Source organism: Trichoderma camerunense, assembly GCF_050948025.1.
Source record: "Trichoderma camerunense strain CBS 138272 chromosome Unknown V8C40scaffold_4, whole genome shotgun sequence".
NCBI classification, from domain to species: Eukaryota; Fungi; Ascomycota; class Sordariomycetes; order Hypocreales; family Hypocreaceae; genus Trichoderma; species Trichoderma camerunense.
This window is the reverse complement of record NW_028145366.1, coordinates 1,462,537-1,480,421: the sequence shown is the minus strand read 5'-3', so window position 1 is coordinate 1,480,421 and position 17,885 is coordinate 1,462,537. Positions and strand designations below refer to the sequence as shown.

General features: G+C 47.2%; 6 protein-coding genes across 6 annotated transcripts; 3 read left to right on the top strand and 3 right to left on the bottom strand.

Annotated features, from left to right (window-relative positions):
- Nucleotides 1-442: 442 nt before the first annotated feature.
- Nucleotides 443-4,852, bottom strand: V8C40DRAFT_237742 (uncharacterized protein). The gene is made up of 17 exons (XM_083214301.1): nt 4,183-4,852; nt 4,084-4,121; nt 3,258-3,986; nt 3,052-3,178; nt 2,960-2,979; nt 2,860-2,875; nt 2,719-2,789; nt 2,387-2,633; nt 2,301-2,316; nt 2,149-2,230; nt 1,895-2,081; nt 1,571-1,830; nt 1,319-1,440; nt 947-1,262; nt 819-884; nt 679-739; nt 443-613 (listed from the first exon to the last, which is right to left on the bottom strand). Exons 1-17 carry the CDS (start codon nt 4,556-4,558, stop codon nt 588-590), a joined length of 2,760 nt encoding a protein of 919 aa, XP_083076411.1. The 5' UTR covers nt 4,559-4,852; the 3' UTR covers nt 443-587.
- An 844-nt stretch (nt 4,853-5,696) lies between these two features.
- Nucleotides 5,697-7,444, bottom strand: V8C40DRAFT_237738 (DUF4419 domain-containing protein). Its single transcript, XM_083214300.1, has one exon. It carries the CDS (start codon nt 7,277-7,279, stop codon nt 5,840-5,842), a length of 1,440 nt encoding a protein of 479 aa, XP_083076410.1. The 5' UTR covers nt 7,280-7,444; the 3' UTR covers nt 5,697-5,839.
- Nucleotides 7,445-7,654: 210 nt separating this feature from the next.
- V8C40DRAFT_263319 (uncharacterized protein) lies at nt 7,655-10,410 on the top strand (the record flags this gene model as incomplete). Its single annotated transcript, XM_083219453.1, has 6 exons — nt 7,655-7,769; nt 7,835-7,936; nt 8,003-8,146; nt 8,221-8,691; nt 8,753-9,279; nt 9,340-10,410. The coding sequence occupies 6 exons, from the start codon at nt 7,655-7,657 to the stop codon at nt 10,408-10,410; spliced, it is 2,430 nt and encodes an 809-aa protein (XP_083076409.1).
- A 594-nt stretch (nt 10,411-11,004) lies between these two features.
- Nucleotides 11,005-12,573, top strand: V8C40DRAFT_237730 (uncharacterized protein). The gene is made up of 5 exons (XM_083214299.1): nt 11,005-11,173; nt 11,230-11,709; nt 11,766-11,992; nt 12,060-12,307; nt 12,361-12,573. The coding sequence occupies exons 1-5, from the start codon at nt 11,092-11,094 to the stop codon at nt 12,422-12,424; spliced, it is 1,101 nt and encodes a 366-aa protein (XP_083076408.1). The 5' UTR covers nt 11,005-11,091; the 3' UTR covers nt 12,425-12,573.
- Nucleotides 12,574-12,834: 261 nt separating this feature from the next.
- On the bottom strand, nt 12,835-15,125 carry V8C40DRAFT_273445 (fungal specific transcription factor domain-containing protein; the record flags this gene model as incomplete). Its single annotated transcript, XM_083220485.1, has 8 exons — nt 12,835-12,893; nt 12,983-13,464; nt 13,526-13,785; nt 13,839-13,907; nt 14,052-14,475; nt 14,688-14,853; nt 14,929-15,032; nt 15,103-15,125. The coding sequence occupies 8 exons, from the start codon at nt 15,123-15,125 to the stop codon at nt 12,835-12,837; spliced, it is 1,587 nt and encodes a 528-aa protein (XP_083076407.1).
- A 1,328-nt stretch (nt 15,126-16,453) lies between these two features.
- On the top strand, nt 16,454-17,771 carry V8C40DRAFT_273444 (TDT family transporter; the record flags this gene model as incomplete). Its single annotated transcript, XM_083220484.1, has 4 exons — nt 16,454-16,738; nt 16,798-16,865; nt 16,936-17,521; nt 17,631-17,771. The coding sequence occupies 4 exons, from the start codon at nt 16,454-16,456 to the stop codon at nt 17,769-17,771; spliced, it is 1,080 nt and encodes a 359-aa protein (XP_083076406.1).
- Nucleotides 17,772-17,885: the final 114 nt, after the last annotated feature.

The window sequence follows — 17,885 nt, the reverse complement described above, 5'->3', positions numbered from 1 at the left end:
CGCTCCTACAGAGAGAGACATATCCAATCAACGTGAACATCGGTAAATGCATCTTCATTTAGCGCAAACAAACTAGCACCAAATCAAGCTAATCAAACCTACCCCTTCCCGCCCAGCAAATGAGATCCAACATCGGTCTATGCACGTTGATGTATACGGCTTAGAGCAATACTCGCGATGTCGTTGACGGCTCGGAAGCATCATGGAGGCTGGCTCAACTCTACCTCAGAAACCTGCTGTCTTAACTCATTTTGCAACTATTCCAAGTACATACGACCATAGGTAGAGGAGAATTCGGGGTCCCGTCTGCTCCCCCATAGACAAGCCTCTAACCGGCAGATTAGTAGTCAGGTGGGTGACCATTGGCGAACACCGGCTGTTGTATGTTTTTCTTTTTTTGCTTTTTATTTTTCATTCGGGATATAAGTAAATCTTCGCAATTCTCTCTCATGGCCTATTCATACAGCCTCAACGTCTATATTCTTATATTGCAACGCAGGTAGTTCTTTTTACATTATCTACTACTGAAGGCTATATGAAGCTGAAAGATAATTATCACTTTTCCAATGTGGTTATCTCTACATCACTTACAAGGCTGGGAGTCCCGGATCAACTAGATATATATCACTTAGTAAAGTACAAAGATATGCTGCAATCACACAAGGAATAATGACTTACCGATAGGGCCGTCGTCGCCTCCACTGCCTCCGCCAGGACACTCGTTGAAAAAGGTCTCGGCCTGCCAATCCCCTGGTTAGGTTCATGTTCTCTCCAGTAAAATGGGAATAAACAGGGATCCTGTGTATTGGTCGGCTTACATTGTTCTTATCAGGCCAAACATGGTGAAGGTCTGCCCGCCCAAGACCTCCGAAATTCACAAAGTGCTACAAAGCAAATTGTTAACTCTGAACGGCAGTGATTATATGCACATGAATCCATCACATACCATATTCTCCCCGCGGTCTATCGGTGAGTACACAACACCACGGTTAGTCCAATGGAACGAGCTCCCACCATTCGCGTCGACGTCATTGGGCTGGTATCCGTCGTTCTTGAATAATGTTGCGGCACCTGTGTACTTGTCAACATGGATGAGGTCGGCCCGGCCCGAATCCTCTACATCGGCGAAGCGTATATCGGCCCTGTCCCAACCTTCACTGAACTTGACCTGGCCAACATTTTGGAGCCCTGTTGCTGTATTCAGCCAAGCCGTTATCCGTCCATCAGGCTCCAAGCACAGGATATCCGCACGACCATCGCCACTATCATGCCATTAGCTATAGACTTGGGAGGATCGGTGTTGACTGTGTGTTCATACTCAATATCGGCAATCCGCATGCCGCGGTCGAAAATGCCAACGCCCCATCCCTGGGTGCAGCTAGCGCTCCCCGACTTGACTCCCTGGTTACTAAACTTGAGCAACTTGGCGGCTGCATCGTACTTTATTGCCATGAGTTAGCACTTATTCCAGTTCTTTACGTTACGTTTAGACTTCGTCCCATGAGCCGATACTGGCACCTAGAGACAAGCTGAAAATGGGAAAAGGGAATGCCTCGCGGATGTTACATACATCGTTATGCCACAAGGTTAGAGCTCCCGTGGCCTTGTTCTGCACAATTACGTCGCAGCGTCCATCGCCGTCAAAATCTGCTAGGTGGATGCCCACACGCGGCCCTGGGACTGACAGCGTGATGGAGATGCTATGGCCCCAATCTGGCGGAGAGTGAACGTTCTCAAAGAAATCGGTCGAATCGGCGTGGCCATCCATGTAGATCCAGACATAATCATCGCTCCCGCTGCCTGTCATGTCGCAATAGAAAACCCCATCGCCTAGAAAAGAGAACCAGGGTTGTTACTTATTCGGCTCGATACAAAAGGGGGGAGCACTCCAAACCTTTCAATTTTGTCCCTCCGGCTCCTTGATTCTCCCATACCAGCATGTCATAGTAAGTGTCTTCTTCCTTGAAGTAGATGTAATCGCGTCGACCTGAGCCGTAGATCCGGCCGAACTTGATCTGCTCACGTACGCCAGGCGTGTTCATACCAGCATGCGTGATACCGGACGCGGACCAGTTCGGCACCTAACCCTCCTCATCAGTCAACAACTCAAAGAATTTTAGATGTCAGGACAATGAGAATGATACCTACAATGCCAGCGCCTGATCCACGCTGGTTGATCCATGTATCGACGTCTCCCTGATCACCAACCCACATCCAATCGTCTCGGAAGCTATTTAGCGCGAGTCAGTAACACTATCCCACAAGGAAATTCTGCTTTACGATATGGAACCGCAACTTACTCTCCGTTTAGATCGGCTATCAGAGAATTGTTAGTGCTTGATTCAAGATAAAAGAAGAGACATCAAAAGGGAGTGGAGTCTCGTACCGAGGAGAACGCCGGTCTTATCGCCCTTGTTCTTGCCAGTGAAGACAGTCTCTCGCAGGCCAGTGTCGGTGGAGAAGCCTTGCCAATAATAGTTCCTTCCCTGGCCTCCGTTCCTGGAACAGCCAATGTCACCGTTATCGTGGATGAAACAGACATCAGCCCTCCCGTCGCCGTCTATATCAGCAATCCGGACGTCTGCTGATGTAAAGTTTCCACTCGCTGGGACAACCACGCCGATGTTCTCGAACTAATAACCAAGATGTGTCCTATTAGCAGCTGCTCGCATCTTTTTGATGAAACATCACTCCCGAGTTAGTAATTAGCGTTCTCACCGTGGGAGGTCTTGTTCCCTTGTTGAGGGAGACTGTGATCGTCGTGTCCGATCCAATGCACCAGAAATCAGCTGTCGTAAAGAGTACAGTGGTTAGCACGGCTCGGATTCACCGGAGAACCCTGCGAAACAGATATCTCACCAAGTCCATCATTATCCTGGAGGGTTAGATGAAAGCAGTTAGTACGATGGTAGAACAAGTAGCGGCCTCAAAGCACGCTGTTTAGGGAAGGTTCACGAACAAAATCGGCCCACGCATAATCTAACAGACAAGCAGAATATATTAGCAAGAATGCAACAACGACCCTATGGATCGACATGGGAAACAACTTACTTGGTCCTCCGTCACAATTCTGCTGAATGTCCAGCATCACTGACGACGCAAAACTGCCGTTGCCGAGATTTTCGCGGAACCAGTACTCGTTCTTACCATCCGTGGCAGACCTGTGGTAAATGCGAATCTGTTGCAGTTAGCCAGCATGATCAACCCATGGAACAATGGGCCTGAAACTCGAGGCGTAGAAAGAAAAGGCAGCCTACCCAGTCATCTAAGGCCGCGCTTCTGTCGACACCGTTGGTATTGGTCAATGGGGCAAAGAACATGTGCGAAGGGATAGCATCAGACTCGGTCTTGTCTGTAGGCTTTTGGATCCTGCCGTCGACTAGGACGCCCTTGCTAGTGGACTTGTGGACGTAGATGCCGTCATCGTGGCCAGAACCATTCTGCGTAATGATGGGACCACGCGAGACACCGGCCTGCTTGGCACAAGTTTCGGTGGGTTGGGAGTCGTCTTGACCGTTGTCTAACGGCGCTGATAGGGCAGAAGAAAGTTCACTGATGGCCTGCCACCAGACAGAGGCCATGAACTCGTACCCATAGTCGTTTGGGTGGATAGGATCGTCCGAGAACATGGTCGCTTGATCCATAGCGGCGTTGAAGTCGGCGAGACCTAGCCTGCCGTTCTGGATCTTTGGTACAATCTGGCGGAACTGGGCGCTCAAGTCTTTAGCGCAGTCTGTAATACCAGGACTTGGAATTAGGGTTGACATGATAACAACGACACCAGGTACAGCGTCAAAGATGCTTTGAACCAGAGACTGCATTCGAGCCCCGGCATTCGGTAAGTCAATACTGAAACTGCAGTCGTTGGTACCGACGTTAAGCAGTACCAGGTTGGGCTTCATCCATTTTGCGGCGTCCCAGGCCTGTTGTACACCACTATGTTCTGGGCTTTCCGTAATGATCCAGCCGGGATGCCCTTCGTGATCCTTTACGCACAAGTCAGCGTACTCGTGCTATATCGAGTAGTAGAAGTAGCGGCAAATGAGGAAGAGGATAGCCTCTTTATCCTAGGTCAATGGTTACCCTGTCTTTCATTGTCCCCGTCTGTCCTGATCCCACCACTGTAGCCAGCACAAGTCAGTAATTTGGCATTTACTTCAGTTGAGGCCACGAATCCCTCACTGTTCACTTGCCAACCTTCCCAGCGCAGTTGCTCTCGTATCCACTTCCTATAGCCGTTGTCGTCTGACGAATGGATGCCCTGCGTGATAGAGGCACCTAGAGGCATGACCCTGAGCCAGAAATCCTTGGCGGCTCTGCGACTGAGTCCGATCCCGTCGCTGCCAGTCGCACCGCTGTTGTTGGTCGGTGAAGATGTTATGCCTTCAAACAGCGGAAAGGAGGCGTTCCAGGTCTTGGCGAGGCCAACATCTGGTCCGAAACCTGTCGCGGTATCCTTCCATGGCGATATGACATCTTGTGCGCCGACATGAGCGGGTAGAGCAGAGACGGATTGAAGAGCCAAGAGCACCGTGCAAACACCCAATTTAGGCGCCATAGATGGGAACTGTTGCAAAGGACCTTGAATACAAGGTTCGGCGTGTATTGTTGAAGATTCTTTTACGCCATCACGACCAGACGCTGATCCTTTATATTGTCAACTTGGCAGATCACTGCCAAACTGCGTATTTAATCGGGCCATGCGTATTCCTTCGTAAATAGCACTTGACTTAAACTGGAAACTGTCTACAACTTAGTGGGTATTCTGCAGGCGTGCAAGGGATGCGGCCGCGCAGACACGGGTGCTCGCAGAGGATTTAAGTGTGGTTTTCGATGTATGCTGATCTAACAAGTGCGTTCCCCAACGATCCTATAAGAGACTAATAGCCCTTTTTGTTAGTTGCACCTATGTAACCCAAGCCTTTAGGCACCTACTTAAGTGAGGCGGGGGTATATAGAAGGATCATGCTTGTTGGTCATAAAACTTACATATCCTTAAACATGGGTACCCAACTGGAGCATCCAGGTGCGGTCTTGGGATGTGATTGATATGACATCACGAAGCGTTAATGTCCACGGCTCATCTCGCCCTAAGCCTTCTGTGTATCAGTTGTTGTCGAATTTGAGGACCCCAAGCACCCTTTCCGCCTCAACTTCAGACACCAACACCATATTCAGATCTCCAAATTTGCTGGTTGTGAATTGCTTGATATATGGTCAAATATAAGGGCTGGGCTCTCGATACTCAGGCTCTTCCTCCAAGGCTCCAGTGGCGAAAGCAATCGAATGGCTACAGTCCTGTGAGAAGCCGGCATCAGAGTGTTCAGGTAATGTCAACTGCTATGTTCATGGAATCATGTATGGAGAAGCCATAAACAGCGGTGGCATATTAGCGTTGTCTTCAAGGAAAAGGCAATCCTGAGTGCATATGGCGCGCTAAAAGTTCACCATAAAGTAGCAAATATACAGGTATGATCCACACATCTGCTATCTCATTTACTGTATACAAGGTTACGACCTATTCATGCTTCATAGTTATAAACTGATTGAAGAGATAAACTAGCACATACGACCATAGGTAGAGGAGAATTCGGGGTCCCGTCTGCTCCCCCATAGACAAGCCTCTAACCGGCAGATTAGTAGTTGAGTGGGTGACCATCAGCGAACACCGGCTGTTGTATGTTTTTTGCCTTTGTGCTGTATTCATTAGATTTGAGGTTTCGACTTGTAAGGATTCACTACGCTTGCATTGACACTTGCCAGATAGAACCCGCCCGATTAGTCCAGACCGATCAGTTCAACCAACTTATTGTTTATATCTCAATCGTATAAGACTCCATCATGGAAGAGCTTCGTCATCGAAATCTTCATCATCGAAATCTTCATCAAGTCCCATCTCCTCATCGCTACTCAGGACATCAGCCGAGCTTAAGCAATCGTTTGAGGTTCCATCGGCGGATGAACCAGCCACGGATAACGCAGCCCTTATATTAGCTGCCGAAACTTTAATTGGCTCTTCGAATTCTTCCACAACCCACCATGCTGAAACTGGTTGGGCTGTTGTTCCATTCTCCGAGATAGACATCCCGATGATACCAGATATAGCCGTAGCAAATATTTTCACATTCGCCTCCAGGTCAATTATGGTCATAGGCAACAGAACTATGGCCCTCGGTAGAGCGTTCAGTCTGATCAACGGATACGACACCCCGTCTAGCACTAGTCGTTTGCGGTCTTCATTGCGGTCTTCATCTGGTGAACATGCGGGCGACCTCGTACTTTTTTCTTCATACATCTGAGAGATTTCTTCTTCTTTATAATCCCATGTAACCCTTCCGTCATCTCGGAAATAGGCAAATGCCGTGATCCAGCCGGATAGCGTGCAGATACCACTACCAGAACCCTCCCTACCTGCCTCATAAGCCACACGAAGCCAGAAGTCCTTAACCTCTTGTGAATCTGATTCATCAAAGGTTTTTAGCATATAACGTATAATAGGCTGCAGTAGACCAGCCCAACGGCTGCACTCTTCGCCATATTTATGTAACTTATGAATTCGATTTCCGAGCTTCTCCCAATCGGATCGGGACCCCAGCAATGTTACGCTAGGCAAACCACATCCAGCAATAAGTTGATATTTAAAATATTCCTTCATTGCCCCCATCATACCAAATGCGGCTACAGCCTTATCATGCTCTGTCGTTGTAGAAAAATCCGGTATCATCCATTCACGCAGCTCTGCATCGATGACCTTCTCTTGGATGGTAGAGGCAAATGTCTGGGCTACTTTGCCAAAATCCAGCCCAGAGATGGGGTCGGGCGTGAATTCGACGGTCACCACACGCTTTCCTTCGTGAGTGACAAACATTTTTCGCAGGCTTTCCGCATTTCCATTGACGAAAAGACTAAATTGTAGCAAAATAGCCTGCCAAACATCGTCAGGTCGGATGACCAGGTGGAGGTCCTGATTGAAGGCGCGGATGACCCCGTTGACGAATCCATTGTCGTATATGGAGACCGTGCCCTCAGTGGATTCCCCGTTTGATGTACTCTTAGGATTGATGGAGGATGCGATGATTGGGAGTCCATCAAAACCGGTACCAAAGAGGGGAATCTCGGGCGTGCTCGATGTAGGTGAGGACTGCCTTGAATCTTCCTTATAAGGACTGCGACAGCCAGAGGTAACAGCTCCAAAAATTGACTCGTCATCTTCGAATGCAATCTCTTCGTCCGCATTCCTCCCCACTTTGGAAGGCGATGGCCGTGTCGTGACAGGCATTCCTGCTGATTATCGACTTTTGCGGATTGACCTGGATTCGTTCTTCGCTATAGTAGCTTTTGGGAAACGCTGGTGTAGGTGTAAACAAGATGCTGATACAAAATGCTGCTGCCTACATGTAGCTAGGAGGTGTTGAGATGCGGGGGTCCGGCAAGGCTCTCGAGAGTTCAACACATTTGATTGGGCTGAAAGAGGCGAGTCTGAGGGGCATGAGAAATACATGCGTACATGCAGGAAAGGAATAATTAATGCCCGGAATCTCATATAAGGCAGACGATCAGCTTATTGGAAGATACAACCACAGCCTTCTGCGGGGCCAGAAGCAATACTGATAGGCTTCACAGTTAATTTTAGCATCCGGCATATCCAATAAAGATGGAATTCAAACGAGAAACAGCCTTGAATCCGGACGGTACGGATTTGATCACAGCATACAGTTCATCATATGAGAGCGACGAGAGGTTGATGGACGAGAGGACTCTCCATCAAAGTAAGCGCCTTCTCCTGAACCGCCTCTGAATCCGAAGACCGATATTGATACATTGCGACTCCAAGTCTGCGAGATTCTTGAGATACCGGATGAAGCCATCAACAACTACCAGCCACTTGATCTCCCATCAATGGCTGGCGCAGGACGAGTCAAAGCATTCCGAGAAGGTGAGTTTCTGATGTATACTGTATACCTAGCTTCTAAAATGCATTAACCCCTCCGAATCTGTTCAGACGAAAAGTTTCCTTTCCTTTCACGTCCACAGGCCGCTGACGCGAAATTTCACAACCCGATTTCAACAAATGAGGAATCGCCTCAATCCACACCTTCGGCGAAGCCGAAGGCCGAGTTATGGGAAGGGTGGCCTTCAATGCCCAGTATGACTGCCAAAGCTCTATGTTATGGTAATAGATAAATATCACAAACGATGAAAAGCTAAATACTGGTCTAGCATATGACGAATTTGAAGTTACTTCGGATGAGACTAAGAAGCTTGCCGCCTGGAGCTGGTATAGGACTGGTATCATCTGCGCCGAAGCTGCTAGTATGCATCCAATAGATGGCAATGATCAGACTGACTCGACAGGAAGTATCCATATGAGCTTACTTGGGAAATCAGAAAGAGCAAAATCGCATGCTCTTCGATTGTACCCAAAACTTCTAGACGAGCAGCAGATTGACCATCCTGGCTGGGCGGATCCGTTTACTTCCTGCAAGTCTCTGTCTGTTGTTGTGGCCCAATCTTTAGTACGGAAACTAATTATCTCAAAAGGCGACGAAGAGTATTATATAGAAATGGCGAAAAATAGAGAGTATTTGGCTAGATCCGAAATGGCCGAGCTCTATAAACAACAAGCTAGAGAGTACATGATGGAAAATTTGTATCACTATCTCGAAGAGAGACAGACGATGGAGATAGAAGGTTTGCTGGTCTGGGTTAACGGCATGTACTTAGACTAAGGCTGACAATGTTGACTTTTCAGTAACCCAAGCCGAGCCTAGAGAAATACGCCAGTATATGTTGCACGTCATAGAGAAAGATACACACGGATGCCTTAGCATGCTCTGGGACATGGCTATCGAATGGGTTCAAGATAATTTACAAGCGGCGCTACATGACTATGGGGGCTCCGTCTTCTACAGCTTACCGATAAGGAACTTTAATCTATGGTGGCTTCGGGCCGCCAATGCTAGAGGACATGCGGAATGGCTGCTCCAAGAGAGACGAGATTCTGCACTCGTGGGTCATTCCGACCCAATCGAATGGTGGAGACTACTCCCACCAGGATTAATAGGGCAATATGACAATTCCTGTGTTATTTGGACTTGGATCATCGCGGCGGATCGTATCAGAGAGGTCTCTGCCAAAAGAGATGCTGCCAGCGAGGATAAAATGGAACCCATTATTGATATCTTTGGCCAGGAGTTCAATACATCCTCGGAACTGGTGCGCGGGATGCAGTCACTAGATTTTGGTTGGCCATATCATTCTTTCGTATACGGAGCTCCAGTAAGTTACCGGACTATTTAAGCCTGGTGTAATATCGTACTCCTTGTTAACAATCTCTAGGAATTCGTCTATCGCACTCTAGCCGAAAATTCGACTACCTCATCTCTGATCGGACTTTTGTCGACTGATAAAATCGGTAGCTATCCTGACAAGTCTCGGGCTTTGATATCTGTGTACGACCGGTACATGCGGAGAGGAATCTCCAGCACTTTGGATCCATCTTGTCCAGAACACTATCGGACGCTTGCCAGATGCGCTGATGATATTCTGGCAGAATGGGATGCTGAGACCAGAGCAGAGAATTTAATTAGAAAGCGATACAAAGATTCTTACCATTTATCGTCGCTTTTAGCTGCCCTCAAACCAGTTTTGGACAAGAGGGTACATATGACATTACAAGAGGCCGATGACATGGATTTTGAGGGTGTAACTTTTGCCTGCATCAACTTTTTTATAGGCAAGATGCAACGTATGTTACACCGACCTCCGGGGTTAGACGAGCACCGCTACTTGATTTGTGTCGAATGGAGAGTGGCAAAGCTTCTTTCTCCATGGTTTGATTTCAAGATGCACCAGACACGAGGAGGAAGAATAGCTGTCGAACTCAAGTCACTGCTTTCGCGCCGAACGATGATAGACCCGTCCGTTTCAGATTACATGACTATTGCAAATCCGGTCTGGGCTTGCTATGAAGCAGCCGTTATTTCGGCGCTCGATAGCTTCCTAGATACCGCCCGTGGATTAGTATTAGGAAACTGTTTACCACCAAGAACTTTCCTATTCGCCCTCCCCTTTAGGGATTATTTGGAAAGTGGTGGCGATCCCGCTAAGATGCCAGTGATCAAAGGTGGGTTGTCTGACAACCGGAGAGAGCTTACAAAACTGGGCTTGTACAAGTCTGGTCGGTTCAAGTGTAAGCCTGCTTGTAATTGCCCCCTTGTTCAACGAATACAAGAGATGGAGGAGTCTCTCCTTGATCGACTCTCGGATGGCCCCAAGGCAAATGGACAGAGAAGAGCTATCGCTGAGTTTTTTTCGCGAGCCGAAAATCAGCTTGAAAGGCTCAATAGAGAAATCAAAATCGTTATTCTAGAGCTTATGACGACACCACTGCCCACGAGCATAGACTAAGGGATGGCGCCGTCCAAGTTCGGATGTTCAAGAAGACGTGGGTATTCCTATAGGTTTCAATAGAAGCATAGGCTGCTTGAGTTCTGGGCCATCATGATGTGCTCACGGCGTCTATAGATGTTGTCGGGAAATGAAATAATACTCTATGACAGCTAGTCGGCTAGGCATGTTATAACACGCAAGCGTGCGAGTAATTCACATTGTTGTAAGAGAGTAAAGTTGTGAAAATATCATCAATATCATCAACTACCGTCCATTATGAGAACCAGCTGTCCAACCATGCAAAGTAATGAGAGAATCTATATTTGTGGTTTTTGAGCGTTGATTGAATCCTCTCTTTACGGCTGAGGTGGATATCTGAGCCATGTAGCTTAGCCTGAATGTTCCGTTATATACATGCTACAAGTCTTTAATAGGCAACCATAGGTACCTACATGTACCTAACACTATCGAATGCTACAGTATCTGCGCGTCCGGATTTCGTTGGTGCGTAGGTACATGTACTATTGGTGCCTAAAAGATACGGGATCGCAGCCAGGGTCAGGTACCTCTATGTTATAAAAATACCCGTGAACTAGAAATAACAATTTTGCGAGCACCTAGACTTTCCTTTATCCATTTGGAAATACAATTCTCACCAAAGGGGCTCTCGACGCACTATTGCTGCTTTATCTCACCCTAATGGCTGGCATTAGTGTTTCACATCGGCGTACGCCGTATGAATCGGAGGATAGACTGCAAGATGAGACACAAAAGCAGCTTGGTAAGACTCGTTTCAAATCTAGAAAAGAGTCAACCATGCTAAAACGTAGTTTCCAGTGTCTGCCATCCTTGGACTAGATGATGACCAGCTCACAAACTCCAAACCGCTGCCACTCCCCCGCATGGCTGGGGCGGGGAGGGTCAAGAGATTTCGCAACGGAACACCAGACAATAATGCAGTGAACTCAAGCGGAGTTGCCGGGAGTTCGGATCCGAGAGATGTAGAAGCGGCCAATTCATCAGCACGGGCGCAATCTCAGCGCAACCATCCGGGAGGATACCCTTCTCTGGCAAGTTTTATCGGCAGTGATAAGGATTTTTTCATCTTTCGTCGCTTTTCTGCCCTGTCGGCCCGTAACCTTCTCTACCTCCAAGATGAGCTAATGGAACTGGAATCCCGCCTGCAAGAAATTGACTTTAAGGAATCTCTCAGTGGATCGCAACAGGATCTATGGAACCTACACTCTAGAAGAGAAGATTCGAACCAATCAAGGAAGGCTTTGATGAAAGAAATCAGAATTAAGCTACAGGAATATGGTATATGTATATCTTTTCAAGAGTCCATGCACGACGCTGACAATTAGCCCATATAGAAAACGCTGTGAAGTCGCAGGTCTTCATGTTGGCATTGGAACCAGCCCCTAGCATACATGTAGAGAGCGTCGCTAACTGGGTTGACGGAACCAAGCCTACTACCGAAACAGAGTCTCACTTTCTTGATGAAAAAGAAGATCTGGTCAGTCTCTCGGGTGGACATGCATCGAAGGAAATGCTGGAACAATACTTGGAAAAACACTGGTATCGGTTTTTTCGAGTCAAGGTGAGATACATGTATTTCTGCAAATCTATTCCCTGCATGTGAATACTAATACAAGACATGGGCATAGAAAGAAGAGGGCTCGTCCCCGAGAACGGCTGTTGAATATTATTCAACTGGTCAAATCAGGCACGTGGCTAGGGTCCTCCTCACTTTGATAGCAGCGACATTTGCGATCTTGCCAATTCCCGTTCTTGTGTATTTCACCTCTGGAATCGTCAGAATTATCATCGTTTCCATCTTTGCAGTTATATTTACGGCCGCATTTAGCGTGATGACGAATGGACGGACGCCGGAAATCTTTGCAGCCATGGCCGCGTATGTTTCAATCCATTACACAGATGACGTCTACTAATAATTATACATAACAGATATGCAGCTTTCTTGTCCGTGTTTATTTCCAATGTGCCTACCAGCTCTGGGGATGGAGCATAGCACCTGAGTTTCTGGAGATGTTTTAGGAAGCTTGTTCTTTCTGGGAGTGTAGCTATGATCTATATTTGCCTTTACAATCTTGGGTAGAACTTGGAACTCTACAACGGCAGTTAATTTTGGGTTAGTATAAAACTACATCAAAGCGTTCTATTTTGCATAGCTTCTTTAAAAATTGCATTCTTGCTGTGTATGTGCCACTTACTGGTAAGCTAGTTAAGTAGCGTCGTAGACCTGGCTAGCTGTGTGGAATGGGCTGAGTGGCCACCAATGGGGCCGTGTCCACGAAAGAAAGGAAAATCACCGTCTGCTCTCCCAGATTTAAGGCAATAAGCGAAGCAACAGAGAAACATAAATGCAAACGAGTGGGATTTTTCCTAAGGTTACATCATTAATCATAAACTCCCTGCAAACTACTTTGCAACTGTTGCCATATGTGGAAAAGCAATGTGATAGGCAATCTCAATCTCATCTAATATATAAGTACCAATTCTGTCAGCATTCAGTGCATTCGACACAGTGATATTCATGTAGGTTTAGAAGTTGACTAGATATACGAACCTCGCATTCCCGCAATGGCTTCAAACGAAGTGGCGAAATTGTTCATTGCCCCGATAATATCCTCTAAGCCATGCCGAAGCTCATCGGTGAGGCGCTCTGTATCCACAGACAAGTCGCCTGATGATGTTCGTGCGGCATGGGGCATAGCGTGAAGTTTATAGAATTGCATTAGAAGAACGTAGCTGGCTTGCATTGCACAGCATGCACAGGTAGGCATAGCTCGATTAAGCACCCCGTCAGATGTCTTGGGAATCGGCAATCTTTGTAGCTGGCGTGCAATTGTTAGGGCTGATGCCACGCAAATTTCGGTAGACTGATCGTATGTGAATGGAGGCGACTGGAGAATGGTGTAGGCGGCGATAGCATCACTGGTGATACTAGAAGAAGTATTGAGAGTGTTCGGGACTGTAAGATCGCAGTGATTCTCTGTGAAGAGCGGAGTGTCTGAGAATGCTTGAAATCGATGGAGACGGATCCTTGTGCTGTAATGTTGTTAATAACATTGAAATGCACAAAAAATTGCGAAATTAGAAGCAGAGGTACCTGGATAATCTGATGCGAGCAAGTCGTCGCATTACTCCTGCTGTCTCTGACTCGCAGGCAGGATCAAGCTCCATTGAGCTAGAAACAGGAGCATAGCTTTCAATCCGAGAGGAGACTTGAAGCACCCATTTGTCGAGTATTTTCATCTGCTCGAATATTTTAGACATATCCGCGTGCGAGCTTAGATGTTCGTTATAGCTGGCGGTGAACTTGACACTCGCAACTCCAATTCGCAGAGCTTCGAGGAAGATCAACCACGCCTGAGGCGTTAGAGTTAGTTTGCGAAAGTACAAGTGCCGATGAATCAACTCACTTCTGGATCGGATTCTAACTTCGGGTATGGGGTTGTGAATTGGCTGTCATCATCTACGTTTAAACAAGCCTATTGATGTTAGTCAGTTCGATTGAGTTCTAACATATAGTTTCCAACACTCACACTTTGCCGCACCACAGAACATAGATGAGCACAGAACTACTACTCGCCAGTTAACGATTTGGCATTTATCCATGCGTGGGAATCACGAACCGTCATCCACCAAGCTCTCCTCTTAGCCTCTGAAAAAGTATCATTTTCGAGACCCATCCGATGAAGGGACATGTTCTTTGCTATGATCAACGCTTGACTTGCTCGTGCTGTCATCTTGAGCAAATTGGCACGCTCTGTGTGCTCATAGTTACTTAGAAGAAGCAATGCCAGAATTCCCTCTAGCTCTACTGGCGTTTGTGGATGCAACGGATTGCGGGATATTGAAAGCTGTTCAACTGCGGTCATAGAGCCTACCTGGCGATCGGAGATACAGTCAAGATATTCTGAATCTGCGTCAATACGTTGAAGGGCCGCCTGTGCGAAATTTTGAGCTAGAGCTTTTCGAAACGAGACACATGCCGTGGCTGTACAGCGTGCCTCCTGTGATAGCGGTATAAGAACAAGTACAACAGAGAGTGCAAGACTAAGCGGAGAGATCGATTGATGCGGAACCATCTTTTCCGCAGCCACCAGAGGCCATTGAATGGGACAATCGACAGTTGGACGAGTTTTCGGTGGAGGGAGTATTGGAAAATACTGATGTATAAATATGTAGTATGCATTCAAACTTTTCTTCCTCGTCAGCCAATCCAATTGTGAAATCAGCATCGGAGTCTATTAAGTAGTCTCACTTACATTACCTGCTCGCTGTCATATACCCTCGCACAATGGTCGTCGATTGATTCTGCTACAGAAAGAGTTTCGCTTGTCGCATAGAATTGCTGCTCCTCTCCAATGTCTTCGGGGCGTTTTAGGCCGGCGCCAGGGAAAATGAGATGTTCGATACTCTCAGGAGTAAGGACTGCTTAGACGGATTAACTATAATTCAAGAAAGTTAGCAGCAAGAGGAAGTGACAGACGCTGAGTTGAAGGAGACCTCGAGGCCTCGCTCTCACTAACGGGTTTTTTCTGAACCCGCCTTTTCCGCGAGCCGCCCCTTTTACTGGGAACATAAGAGCAATCCCGATCTCTGATTTCGCACTAGAAGGCAACGTTAGGAACCTTGCTGTACTAGTATCGCTAAAATGGGGGATACGGCTATGTAACTTACGTTGTGGCATGGTAATTCACCATCACAGCGTGTTCTCGATGCGCGACTGCGGCTCATTAGAAACAACCTTGAGAGGGGAAAGGAGACAGCATGTACCAATGCAGGCATGCCAACTTTGCCGGGGGCATTGACATTTTCTTCACTACTCTTTTTACTTGAGACATGGTATGGTGAGGATAATTGATGTGGAGGAGACAAAACTCGCTTTCCAACAAGACGCTGCAGTTTTACACCAATCACGAAATGTTTCTGTCAACTAGTCGCGATTCGGTTGTGGTTAATGCCAGCATATCTATGGATCGCCAGGTGTGTCTGCAAACACCGCGGGATTTGATGTTTTTGTATTGTTCCATTTCTCGAGCAACAGGACAACTGACTAATTACAGGTGGCAAAGGAAGATGCCGCAAGCTGGGCTGGCGGGAATACAAGGGCAATAGCGGCCGAATTTTGTCCACTGAACAAGCTTCTGGCCGGAGATCCTTATTGCGGAGTGGATTTCTTCATGCATAGTAGTCGAAGCCACCAGTGGAGCTGAGGCGGCCGGGCCGGGTATTGTTCTGCTCGGTGTTTGAGCCGGTGATTCAAGAATTCTTCTTTTCAGCTTTTAGTGATTATAATCTGCTTTCTTATACGAACTACGGCCTTCCTTGGCCTACTGTGGACCGCGAAATGTCTACAATCACGGCAGATTCCAGAGTTTCTTGAACGTGTAAGTAAGTTGGGCGGGCTGGGCCGGGTATTCGGTGAGCCCTGTTCCACTAGTCAGGGACAGCACCCTACTGGTCCAGCTGCGACCAACGATGTAAAAGGCAGTTCTAAAGCTTTACGGGTTTTTATATAATAAGTATTGAGACCTGCGCGTTTAGCCGACAAAAATCGATACCATCTGGCATAGTGTCCCGCTGCTGATCTCTTTCTCCTGCTACCTTCGAGAGGGCCCTTCCTTCATGTAGGAAGAGATACCACCATGGACGGCACTGTGAAGAGAACATGTGCTGTTAATGGAACAAAGGCTTTGCCTGATTCAAGGCACGGCACAGAAGGCATCACCGCCTCCTCGACAACTCTATTATCACCGCCCGACGGCGTGACCGTAAATCCTACGGTTGATGCCCCGCAAAGCGAAATGGACAAACTGGACATCAGTCCGCCTCCGCTACAGAAGCGCGAGAATAATATTTGGATCGTTGTTCGCGCGTTTACTCCAGCGTACGTCTACACATTGCCCTTTTCCCTCGCCCCTCATGTCTTGGCCTGGTCATTTGAAGGGCGCGTCGTGCTTGAACCTTATGGTTTGTGGTGTTCTATAAGAATGGAGTCTAAAGGATTTGCAGATGGTTTACAGTCAACATGGGCACTGGAATTGTTTCGATTCTTCTTCATAATATTCCATACAATGGCGCGTGGCTATACTGGATCTCTGTCATCTTTTTCGTTCTCAACCTTACGCTATTTATCCTCTTTACGGTTATATCCGCTCTGCGGTACTTGATATACCCCGGTCTCTTCATGACCATGATTAGACACTCGGCAGTACCTCTCCTCTTGGGAGCATTTCCAATTGCCCTCTCTACAATCGTTGAAATGATTGTTCTTGTCTGTGTACCGGCATGGGGTCCCTGGACAGTTACATTGGTTAGTCACAGTAACTAAGTATGACAAGTCTCAATCAGTAACTAAATTCTGTTCAATAGGCATGGACGTTGTGGTGGATTGACGCTGCTATATCGATCATAATTTGTTACTGGATACCATTTGTCATGTAAGTCACGTCTGCTACCGACCATTTATAAACTATGAAACACAATCCCCAGGACTAACGTAATTGCCAGTATGCATACTCACGACATCAAGTTGGCGACGCTTTCTGCAACTTGGCTTCTGCCTATCGCCGCTCCCATTGTTGCGTCCGCCATAGGTGCAGTTGTAGCCGAAGTTTTGGAAAACGAACAGCATGCTCTGTGGACTCTCATCACATCATACTTTCTTTGGGGTACCGCAATGCCTCTGTCTCTTACCTGCTTAGTGATCTTCTACCAACGGCTCTCAATGCACAATCTGCCGCCTCCTGAGGCTATCGTGTCCATGTTCTTACCCGTTGCACCTCTTGGCCAAGGCGGATATGCGATCATGCAGCTGGGAAAAGTCGCAGCAGAAGTTTTCCCTAAGACTGGCACCCTTGGGAAGATGGGCACCCACTCTGGGGAGATACTATACGTGATAGGCTGGATTGTTGGCTTCATCATGTGGGCAAACGGTCTGGCATGGATCTCCTTTGCGTTGGCCAGCATCAGTCGACGTAAATTCCCCTTCAACATTGGTTGGTGGGGGTTTACTTTCCCACTTGGTGTATGGGCTGGTGCAACTATTGGGATTGGACAAGAACTGCCGTCTAGATTCTTCAATGTTTTGGGAACTGTAGGTTATACCTTCCCTATACTCACCGTTCCTCTTTGTTTGGCTATTTCGATTGCTCATTGCGAATTTCTTTGTCACGATATTGGATGCTAATTTATCTGCAACTTAGATTGCGTCGGTCGCAGTAACGCTGCTGTGGATCATGGTGGCCATAGGCACGATCCGAAAAATTGTCGATGGCAAAATATTCTTGGCACCAGATTTTGATCAGTGGAAGAAGAAAAAGACCCAAGCCACGGAAGCGACGTAAGACGTCAGTCGTGTAGAATCTGGCGCACCCATTTACTCACTTCATTTGAGTATCACCGCTTGCTATCAATTAAACTATTATAGAGACGAATATGTCTTGCCTAATAAATTAAAA

Bases quoted from the DNA above. Each gene is read 5' to 3' on its own strand.
- V8C40DRAFT_237742 (XM_083214301.1), bottom strand. From the start codon at position 4,558: ATGGCGCCTAAATTGGGTGTTTGCACGGTGCTCTTGGCTCTTCAATCC. The intron at 3,987-4,083 runs GTAACCATTGAC...TTGTGCGTAAAG, and splicing joins CGGGGACAATGAAAGACAGG to GATCACGAAGGGCATCCCGG. The intron at 1,441-1,570 runs GTATGTAACATC...ATGGCAATAAAG, and splicing joins TAACCTTGTGGCATAACGAT to TACGATGCAGCCGCCAAGTT.
- V8C40DRAFT_237738 (XM_083214300.1), bottom strand. From the start codon at position 7,279: ATGCCTGTCACGACACGGCCATCGCCTTCCAAAGTGGGGAGGAATGCG.
- V8C40DRAFT_237730 (XM_083214299.1), top strand. From the start codon at position 11,092: ATGGCTGGCATTAGTGTTTCACATCGGCGTACGCCGTATGAATCGGAG. The intron at 11,993-12,059 runs GTGAGATACATG...ACATGGGCATAG, and splicing joins ATCGGTTTTTTCGAGTCAAG to AAAGAAGAGGGCTCGTCCCC. The intron at 12,308-12,360 runs GTATGTTTCAAT...TATACATAACAG, and splicing joins ATCTTTGCAGCCATGGCCGC to ATATGCAGCTTTCTTGTCCG.